At 39.2% G+C, this 10,638-nt stretch overlaps 2 protein-coding genes across 5 annotated transcripts in view; one reads left to right on the plus strand and one right to left on the minus strand.

Moving 5' to 3' along the window:
- LOC118335056 (ATP-dependent 6-phosphofructokinase, platelet type-like) overlaps positions 1 to 8,075 on the plus strand; it is a 29,467-nt gene extending 21,392 nt beyond the window's left edge. For 2 of the 4 annotated variants that reach the window (XM_035671238.1, XM_035671239.1), the window contains exons 16-22: positions 1,166 to 1,318; positions 3,437 to 3,601; positions 4,612 to 4,673; positions 5,407 to 5,518; positions 5,978 to 6,077; positions 6,236 to 6,341; positions 6,979 to 8,075. In XM_035671238.1, coding sequence (XP_035527131.1) covers positions 1,166 to 1,318; positions 3,437 to 3,601; positions 4,612 to 4,673; positions 5,407 to 5,518; positions 5,978 to 6,077; positions 6,236 to 6,341; positions 6,979 to 7,135 — 855 coding nt within the window. In that variant the 3' untranslated portion in view covers positions 7,136 to 8,075. The remainder of the gene's footprint in view (positions 1 to 1,165; positions 1,319 to 3,436; positions 3,602 to 4,611; positions 4,674 to 5,406; positions 5,519 to 5,977; positions 6,078 to 6,235; positions 6,342 to 6,978) is intronic. The other 2 variants (XM_035671240.1, XM_035671237.1) reach the window with 2 other exon arrangements.
- A 614-nt stretch (positions 8,076 to 8,689) lies between these two features.
- Positions 8,690 to 10,638, minus strand: part of pitrm1 (pitrilysin metallopeptidase 1) — a 13,530-nt gene continuing 11,581 nt past the window's right edge. The window contains exons 25-27 of the mRNA XM_035671368.1: positions 10,155 to 10,300; positions 9,100 to 9,202; positions 8,690 to 8,990 (exon numbers count right to left, since the gene is read on the minus strand). Of these exons, the coding sequence (XP_035527261.1) occupies positions 8,897 to 8,990; positions 9,100 to 9,202; positions 10,155 to 10,300 (343 nt within the window). The 3' untranslated portion in view covers positions 8,690 to 8,896. The remainder of the gene's footprint in view (positions 8,991 to 9,099; positions 9,203 to 10,154; positions 10,301 to 10,638) is intronic.

A 10,638-nucleotide genomic window follows, 5' to 3' on the forward strand; every position in this document is an offset into this window, starting at 1 on the left:
CACTCCCTCTCCCCCCATCCCATCTCCTCTCAGCCAATGGGAAGCCAAAGCCCCCCCCTTCCCATCACCTGGAGAGAGCCAACCAGCAGCACACACACTGCAGACCATACACTCATGTTTCAGAGCTGCATCTTCATGGGCTCAGTTTAATTGACTCCCTTTGCTTGTGACCTTCGACCTCGGTGGTGAAGTGCTGACTGGAGGTCAATCTTCATCCATTAGCGTCACTGATGATATCTTGAAACAAAAAAATAGAAATATGCAGTTTTATTGGAGTTGGTGTTAGAAGAAAAACCTAAAGCATTTCTATTATCAGTCACCAACTCTAACTTGTTACACAGAACCGCCTGGAAAGTCGTCCCAGATGGGAACTGTTTGAAATAGGGCAGATAGTTTTAAAAAAATACTCAGAAGGTGATTGGTTGAACCATCTGTCTCACCGGGCGAACTTCAATCAATAGGATTAATGAACCATATAACGAAGTCGAACCAAAATTAAAAACATTTGTTCCATCGAGAAAAGCCTTCCGCACCGTTTTTTGCTTTTCACTGCCGTTCTAAAGGAATACTTTACAGTTCTGATATAACAAACGCTAGCAGCATCTACGCTAACCTCTGTGGCAGCTGCCATTGTTATTTAATGAACATTCTCACTGCGTCACACACTCATATTGCCAGTACTTCCTCAAAGGATGCTGATTGGTCCAGTACTTAATGTGACTTTTGTTGAACTGATGTATTCAAACCAGCATCAGCTATGTCCAAATATATGTAGTTCACACTGTTCAACAAGTTTTCATTCGTTGTGTATATGCAGTGTGTTGTAGAAACAACTCCAACAAATAAAGAGTATTAAATCTTGGAGGAATATATTTCTTCCCTTTTAAGTTTTACATTGACATTCCAAAGTCTGTTGCTGCAAATATTATGGAAAAGTGCATTAGTTTCTTGTTTAGTAACTGCGAAAATAGTACAAAATATATGAAAATTAATACATAGTACATACTGTAAACAAGCGTAATGAAGGTTACAAGCCAAGGGAGCCACTGTGAAGCAGCCTGTAAAAACACTGTAGTCTCCTTACACAAGGACACACTGACAAGGTCTCAGATATGCAGTGTGCCTCCCAGTGGTCTAACATCATATTACGGGCCATCACCATCAGGCCTTTGAGTCCCTGCTGCAGCTGTACGAGGCCCGGGCCGACTACGAGGAGCTTTGCATCCCGATGTGCATGCTGCCTGCCACGATTAGTAACAATGTGCCCGGCACCGACCTCAGTATCGGCGCTGACACATCCCTCAACGCCATCGTGGAGGTAAGGGTCCAGACGGAGTGAACAAGAGAGAAACATTGTGAGGCAATAATAACAGCTACAGGTCACGTGTTTCTATAATGATGATGATATAATGATGTTAATGTAAAGAAGATAATGCACAGCAAACCGTCCCTGGAGTGATGGATAAAGTGGATTTAGAGGTAAAGGGTTAACCCAGAATGTCTCGGTTGAGGTCTGGATTGATGTATGTCAATGGTTCATAGGAGACTTCAAAACTTGATGCCCTTGTCTTCCCCAGAGGATATTTAGGAAATCATGTCTTGATCATTTTTGATATTTTTTTCTCGTTTAGGTTTGAAGCCTTATTCAGAGAATGAATGAACGTCAACAAGCTCTCTTTGTAAAAATGGCCAGCAGCTAAATAAGACGATAAGTGAAGGGAAAAGAAATGTAACATAAATGGAAATAAAAATTGGAAATTTGAGCAATTGACAGCATATTTTCCCTAAATATCTTCTGGGAACAACAAACACATTAAAGTACCGAACTAAAATTCAGTGCAAGGGAAGCACTCCAATTCCTCTTTTAAACCTGATACCTGATACCTGGTACTGACACTTTAAGTCTCATACACATGTAAATTCTGGTGGCTACACAGAAGGCAGATACCGCCTGGGTTGGCCTGTTGAGATATGTAGATAACTATGAGTCAGTCCTGCACACTGTTCATTATGATCCCTGTACATCCACTGAAACCTAAAGAGCTGTATGAGCAAACAGAGGTGAAACCACAGTCGCTCTGTGAGTACACATTTACCTGCTAATCCAAAATATTGAACTTCAAAGACCACAATGCACTTGCATGGATGTTATGTTGTATTGATGATTTATTTTGGAAGCAGTTCTGTGTCAGATCCTCCTCCTGCTGGTAAAGTTTGTGATGCTGTTTGTGTTTGAAGAGTGCATCATGTGACATGTTGTCAGGTCTGGATTAAAAAATGGACAACCAAAAACAAACAGTGAGGTAAAAAAGTCTGTATACTATCTGGTAGACTTCCCATGCGAAGGCCCGGTATGCATAGGATAATCTCTAATGTTCAAATCTGCACGTAATCACAAACCAGCTCTTCCTTTCAATATGGGAATCATTTTCTAAGGTGGTGAGGTTTTACACATACTATTATTTCACACAAAATTACTACAGAAATAAAATATTTGTAGCCCGCTGCATGTCCAGGTTAAGACCGCATGCTTGTAACTTCTCAAAAATAATGTAATATTAATAATCCTTAGTTTTTCATGTCTTGTCCATTCAAAAGTTAGTGAGTTAAACCTTTTATTGTCTTATAGAACACCCAGTTTGTAAGTCCAGTATTATACAAATAAAACCCTGAACATAATGAAATCACATTATGCAAACACTATTGTATAATTGTTCACAATAATGTAGCTTTCCAGTAAATGAGCATGAGTGCAGGTTAATAGGGCGATTTCTTACAGTTTATCTTAAACTACGGACCCATGAAAGTAAATGATAGATTATTTAAAAGCAGTGTAGATTAGGCAATAAATGGTGTTATTTTAACTGAAATAAAAACCTACTTCTCTATAATGCACCTGCAGACCTGGCAATATGTCAATGTTGTGTAATCAATAATGAGTTAACCTGCACATTGGAATGTTTGATCTGACTCTTCCTGTAGCACGGACTGTAAAAGGTAACTGTGGCTGCATGTTTACTCATTATTTACTACTATTATTACTCCTGTGTTACCTACCAAAGTAGAGCTGCAGCTGATCATTGTCATATTTTGGATAATTGTTTTTATTTATTGTTAAGTTTATCGACATTATAAGATTCCCATCAAAGTTTTCCACAGCCCAAAGTGAGTCACGTTTACATGGACTGATCACAAACCAAGAATGTTTAATTCGAAATTTTTATTAAACAGAAAAAAGCAGAAAATCCCGACATTTGAGAAATTGAAGCCAGCAGAAGTGATTAATTCCATGATGATGAATTCATTTTTCTAAAAGGTTTTTCTGTTGATTGATTGACAGGTTTGATCATTCCAGCTCTACTTTAATAACTGTTGCATGTGATGAACAAATCTCCCGTTTTTCTTGTTTAATAACCGTAATCTGTTTGTGATTCAGACATGCGATCGCATAAAGCAGTCAGCCAGTGGCACCAAGCGGCGGGTCTTCATCATTGAGACCATGGGGGGCTACTGTGGCTACCTGGCCACAGTGGGCGGTCTGGCTGCCGGCGCAGACACCGTCTACATCTACGAGGAGCCGTTTGACATCCGGGACCTGCAGGTCAGAGATACAGTCTGCACGCAGCAAAGTCATGTTGTGTAACTTTTTATAGTTTCAGTATTTAATAAAGCGGTTTTACAAGGCAGCTTTTGCAACTTCAGGGCGACCGTGAGCCTTAAATTCTTCCTCTGAGGAAGCAGCACAGATCACACTTTCACGTGAGCGTTGCAGCAGCTTCCATCCTTTCCTCACTGCCTCTGCCTGGAGGCTTCAGGAGTGTGCAGGTGACCCAGATTATGTGTATGAAGCAACTTATTAATAACCTCTGAGCTGCATCACAGACAGATCCCATCAACACAGATCAGGTCGGGCTGATGAGAGACGTCAGGGCTGTCGTGTTTATGCTGTTACTGTGTCAAATGAATCATTTAATTCAGTGCCATTTTATTTATCTCTTTAAGGGAAATTATATACAGAATCTCGCCGCCCCTCTACGCCACATTGCTTATGTAAAACATCTTTATTTTACTTTAGTTTTTGATCTTTCCTGTTTTCTTTCTTTTTGAGTTTTGTCTTTTATTTCTGGGTTTCACTTGCTTCTATAACAGTTGTTTTTTTTATTTTATTGCCCTGTGTGAGGCACTTTGTAAATATTATACCATTCAGTGGCAGTAAAGGTTGTTAATCATTCTTTTTGTTTTATTAATGTAGCCAAAAATCACAGAAGTATTAAACAACATATAAAGTACATATAGTTTATATGTAAACTGAGAGTAAAAGTGTGGCATAAGTATTACATTTGGAATTTTTTATTATTAGAAATGAACAAATATATAGATGAGAGGAGCCCTATAATTCCCCCCAAAACATAATTTTTCATTAAAAAACACAGCTGACTTCATCATAATGGTAAAAACAGTAAACACGGCGCCCCCTGCTGGCGTAACGGTCACTCTGCACCTCTCTGCCTCTGGGGAGTGATGAGACGGAGGCTGTGATTTGCGGCTGGAGTGGCTGCTCGTGCAGGTTGCAGGCTGGTTTTAATGTGAGGATTCACTCTGTGTTTTCAGGCCAACGTGGAGCATCTGACGCAGAAGATGAAGACGAGCATCCAGAGAGGCTTAGTGCTCAGGTGAGGCTCCGATACCATCCATTTCTTTTCAAATGTTCCATTTCCATTCCACTTCTTTCCATGGTGTTACCTTGCCACACACACTGTTTAGCCTGTGGGATTTTGCATGGGAGTGTGTGTGTGTGTGTGTGTAGGAGTTAGGGAGAGAATACAATGTAAGGATATTTACATACTTCTGTGTTTGAATTGTTAGTCACTGACATTTTGTGATGCGTTATTATTTAATAAGTATTTCTTTTAAATTAATTACACAAAACCTATTGGTCTTAAAATATCTTTGACAGCTAATCGACCTCACATATTCTATTGTGGCTATTTTAGTCCACTGCACCATCACAGCGTTTAAATTGCTCCCAGCAGGACGGAGGCAGAAATAGGACAAATGTAGTATTTTGGACTGTGTGTAGGTGACATTGTGTGCTGAGGTTTGCACCTGCAAAATTTCATTATTACACGGCACTCGAGCACAGTGCTGCATCGTACAGTGGTTCTGCAGGTTGTAGCGGGCAGCAGGCTGATGCCCTGGCTCAAGGGCACTTAAACACTGCCTCAAGTGGTGTGACACAGATAGTTTTGGTTTCATTTGTCCAGGTTTTTGGATATCTGAATTTTGTTTCGTAGGTAGAACGTAGATCCAAAGGAAACAGCTAGTTCTGTCAGAGTAACTGTAGTTATTTTAGTGAAGCAACCCTTTAACTGACCCGTCGTCCCGTTGCAATGTGTGTGTTTTTAGAAATGAGAACTGCAATGAGAACTTCACCACTGACTTCGTCTACCAGCTGTACACCGAGGAGGGTCGAGGAGTGTTTGACTGTAGGAAGAACATCCTCGGTCATATGCAGCAGGTTGGATACACACGGACACACACACACACGGACACACACACACACACACTACATGCTTTATTTTGACCAATTGAAGTAAATTAGCTGTTGATGTAGAGACCCATGTTTTCTTGAAATTGAGACACGAGGGAGTGATAGACTTAGTTCATGCTGGGAGAGGCTGCAGCTCACTCCCACCAATGAAAGGCTGAGAGGGAGGTGGGGTTCATCTGGGCGTGTGTGTGATAATATGATCACACTGTTATTGTTTAACAGAATTCTTTTGTCTAAACTTATGATTGTAAGCAAATTGTTGATCAGTCGCTGAGAAAATGAGATACTGGAATATTTGTCAAGATGTAATGGAACACTGTTTATTGCATTCATCATTTGGATCCATATATTATACCAATCTCCTTTGTGATATTATATTTTCCAGCCTTATTTTAAGTAGAACAATATTTTCCCCCTGTGTCACAGGGAGGAGCTCCATCACCATTTGATAGAAACTTTGGCACCAAAGTTGCTGCTAAAGCCATCCAGTGGATCACACGGACGCTCAAGGACTCTTACAAAGGAGGTACAACGAAACTCAAGAACCTGATTTTAAGAGGATATTGTATTTGCTTTTAGTTCCTTGTTCTGAATGTATCAGTGCTGTGTCCGTATCAGTGTATGTGTATGACAGCGTGTTGGATGTACTTTGGCTATAAAGGCTGATGCTTGTGTTCAATGCAGGGCGAGTGTTTGCCAACTCAGAGGACACTGCCTGCCTGTTGGGGATGCGGCGCAGAGCTATGGTGTTTCAGCCTGTGGCACAGCTCCGGGACGAGACTGACTTTGTGTAAGAAACATTTTGAGTTTTAATCTCTGTAAAAATACCTCCTTGATTTATTGAAGTGAAGTTCAATCAAGTGCAGATTGCAACCAACCTAAACGTGTAGGAGAAACTACAGTGAACGGCCCCAGCTAGAGCCTTACACTAATGAAAATATACCTATGAATATTATTTTCCATTTCTGCAACATGGTCCTTTAAATCATTTTGTTTAATCTGTGTAACTTTGTACATTTGGCCTCAACAAACTGCAGCATAAGATCACTATTTAAATTAGGAATGTAAAGATGTATATCGCAAGACAAATCACTGAGATGAAAAATCAATCATGATATCAACTGTGGTACGGAGGCACAAAGACTTCTGGTTCACATTTTCAAAGAAAAGAAAACATGCAAAAAAAGTGTTTTATAATTTGATAAAGAAAATATATTTTGTAGATTTGACTATAAAGGAATCTTTTTCAGTCTTAAATCTGTTTTGTTAAAAAGAAATGGTGAGAAAAATTTATTGTGAACCCAGTACCTAATCAAATTATATCGAATCGAGAGTTGAGTTGAGCCCAAAACTAAAAAGCTAGAGTGAATGTTCAGTGTCTCAGCGTGAGTAACAGGACAGGTCATCCTCGTGTTCTGTCTCCTCAGCCACAGGATCCCTAAGGAGCAGTGGTGGCTGAAGCTCCGTCCGCTGATGAAAATCCTGGCCAAGTACAAGACAAGCTACGACGTGTCCGACTCCGGCCAGCTGGAACACGTGACCCGGGTCCGACCCAAGGAGACCAACACCTCGTCGACCATCTGAACCGATCGCACTGCTGCCAGAGAAGAGCTTCACTCCAACGAGAAAACGGCTTCACAAAACCGTGACAGCTACTCACACAATGACTGATCGACCGCTGATTGACTGCAGCTAAATTAAGGTAGATTTTAAGAGATAGGTAATTTAAAAGGTTATATTGAATGGAAACATTGTGGGACTTTTCAGAAGGGATCTTCTATATTTTAGGTAATGACTGATGAGAAAGCTCTTTACGTAGTTTCAGCAAGTTAGCAGAGATGACACTGTATTTCCTAGATCCCCAATTAAAGTTATTATAGAATTAAATATATATATGCACTCCTCATTATGTACTGTATAAGTATTCAAGTTTAAGTCCTAAAAATTTAGCTATATCTACTTTTTTTAAGCTACCTAGCTGAGCAAACCTGTGTTGTGTTAACACTGCCAGGCTGAGGTGGGTGGTGCATTTAAAGTCTAGCTTCAGTCATTTTTATTAATTTCTACAGCACTTTGAGCCCCATAAATATTGTAATCCCCTAAAGCTGCTCATATAGAGAGAATATATGCCAGGAGGATCACATGCTGTCAGCCTAACACCTGATCACACCTTGAAAACAGTCTACCATCTCGATTGTAAAATGCTTCAAATGAAAACTTGAAGGAAAATGTGACCTACAGGAGGTTTAGTGAGTCGAGCTGGCCGTGCGTGTCCTACCACCTGCTAATTGTGTGTGTCTGAGTGTGTGTGTTGTGGTGTTGCCTTTGCCGTCTGTATCCACTCTGGGCTTTGTATGTGGCATCCTTATAATGGTATTTGTGAGTTAGGTCCTGCTGTTGCTGTAGTTTGGCAGTGAAGTGGAGGGTGTCTGAAACCTGTATGCAACATTAACTTAATGTGATGGCAGCGTGATGTGAGTGTCCTGTCACAGAGTAATAAAGCATTTATTGTGTGGAAAGTTATTTGTCAATGACATTTATTAGTAACTTCTTTTAGATTTAAAGATTAAAGAATTTAATTTCTGGTGTATATAGAAATGTTTTTATATGTGATGGTATGATTGATACCACTCTTGTGCTTAGCATAAAGACTTCAACTGGGTGAACAGCTAGCCTGGCGCTCCACCTTCCAATCTACTATCCATACAAATTAATTTTAATAAACCCCACCTAAAACAGTTCAGTGGTTTATTTAGACACACTGCTGATTCACTTTCACTTTAGTAGTAAAGGAAATCAAAGAAGTTATTTCCTGTGGCTTTTACATTTTTTGTATTTTTTTTTACAGTTATATCTCTAAGAAATAGAGATGACTGATCTACAGTACGTAGGAGGAAAAATATAACCTTTTTTTAGGAGTGTTACACTGGTGATTTTGGTTACTTAAAACTTTACATTCTTATTTGTACATTAAAGATAATAAATATTGTCCTGAATCATCTAAAAGTTGAACAAACTGAACCGCAGAGGAACCAAATAGTCCTTATACTGCAGAGTAAAACAGTGAAATTAAGTTAAAGAAATGGTTTTGATGATAAACTCCTTACTCCATGATCATAAATAAAGAGCTGAGTCCAGTTTGAGATTTAAACATAATAATGACATTTTTATAAATACTGTTATGTACATAAAATATGTGGAAGGAAAATCGACAATCTGAAGGATCGCATTACGGATACTAATTGGCAACCATTTCAATAGACAAGACCGTTGCTTTTGGATATTACATGGCAATTCCATTGCAATATGTACGTTTTTTAAATTCTAAAATACCTACTGATGGGATTATTTTACAATCCATGAGGGATCTTTTTTAATGGTCTCATTCTCTGGGCCCAGGATAGCAGCACCACACGTACTCTGACCAACACAGAGGTATCTGCAGGAAAACAAGAACACTTGTTTTACAACGAATGTAGACTGAAGATTTCAACCCATTGTCCATTTCCATTTCTTAACTTAGTTAAGAAGTTAAATAAAGATTTTACCTTTTGGTCACTTCCACCAGGCTTTTGTGAGTGACGGCGAAGAGTCGTTCTCGGAGACTCTGTTTCATCTCATCTGTGATTCCATGGAGGAATTGATCCATTCCTGCAACACAAAGACAAACGGAACAAAGAAGTAGTTAAAACCCAAAACCCATTTAAAGGGCAAAGCACTCAATACCCATTATTGGGAATGGTGTGTTTCAACATTTTAATCCAAACAAAGTGACATCTTTAAAAGCTTCGACCAACAGTCAAAAGTATGTTCAATCCACAGTTATAAAACAAACTGGTCACGTAGCTACTACTTTGGCTAAGCAGGCTAAGCTTAGTAACAAAGATGTAAACAAAACTGGAGTTGATTTCCAAAGATCTAACCTCCATTACATCGCTTTAACGTTATAATCATTATAAAACCATTTGGAAGATTAAAGAATGTTTTTTAACCTGCATTCCAGGAGACATATGACAACTTGTAAGTTGGAGATCCTATCTTAACTGTTGGTGACCATGATAATTAAAGTTAGGACCTTTATTTAGGAGAAAGGCCATTACAGATAAAGAGTTCCTAAGTCAATGTTCCTATCCTAACTTAAGATAGGAGAGGTGTAGTACACAAGCAACTCAAACTTTAGGTCCTAACTTTAGTTTAGTTTAGTTTAGTACAGATGTTGCCCTCGAACAAAGGGTTTTACTACATTTTTTAGTATGTTTCAATAAGAAAAACCGACAGTTACAAAGTTGTTCAGCCCAGTGAGATGAGAAAAGTAGTGTTGGTTGCTAGGTAACACACATACAAGTTGATAAGCAGTGTTAAAGTATTTTGCTTTGTTTTCCTATCTTACAATAAGATAGGATTCCTAAAAGATAGTTAGGATCTCCTTCTGTAATACTAAAGTGGGAACAATCGTTAGACTCTTCCAATCTTAAGACTTAATACAACCACAGACTCTTAACATTCACTGATTCCAGTAATGTGATTGAATGTAAACACTCGAGGTAACTGGTGTCAGGATGCATCACTTCATTCAGTTGATTCATCGCACTGGGAGTCTCACCTTTGTCTGAGGGGGCCACAGGTGCGTCAACATTTGAGAAGACTGACAGTTTGGCTTCGTCGATGTCCTGCTGGGTGAACTGTCCCGACTTTGCCCAGTCCACACCTTTACGAAACGCAGAGAGGGTCTGCACCGAGTTCGGGTCCCTTAGAGACAAATGAGACATTAAAAAGGAGGTCAAAACACACTTTGTTTTCTCAATTATTCAATTGAGTCATTTGATTATGAAATCCTAGAAAATGGTACAAACAGTGCAAATCCAGCCAACCAATCAAAGTTCAGACGAAAGCGATGAAAGCTGTTTCCTTACTTTTTTTCACTTTCACTTCCCCAGAGCCAAAAGGTGACATCTTTACATTTTTAGTTTTGCCCCAATAACAGTCCAAAACCAAAAGTTCTTCAGCTTACAAACATAGACCAAGAAAACCAGAAATGTTCACATTTGAGGAGCTAAAACCAGATTATTATCAAATCAACTATCAAA

Source organism: Morone saxatilis, unplaced genomic scaffold (assembly GCF_004916995.1).
Source record: "Morone saxatilis isolate NCDOM2014 unplaced genomic scaffold, NCSU_SB_2.0 Contig23, whole genome shotgun sequence".
In the NCBI taxonomy this organism is placed as follows: domain Eukaryota; kingdom Metazoa; phylum Chordata; class Actinopteri; family Moronidae; genus Morone; species Morone saxatilis.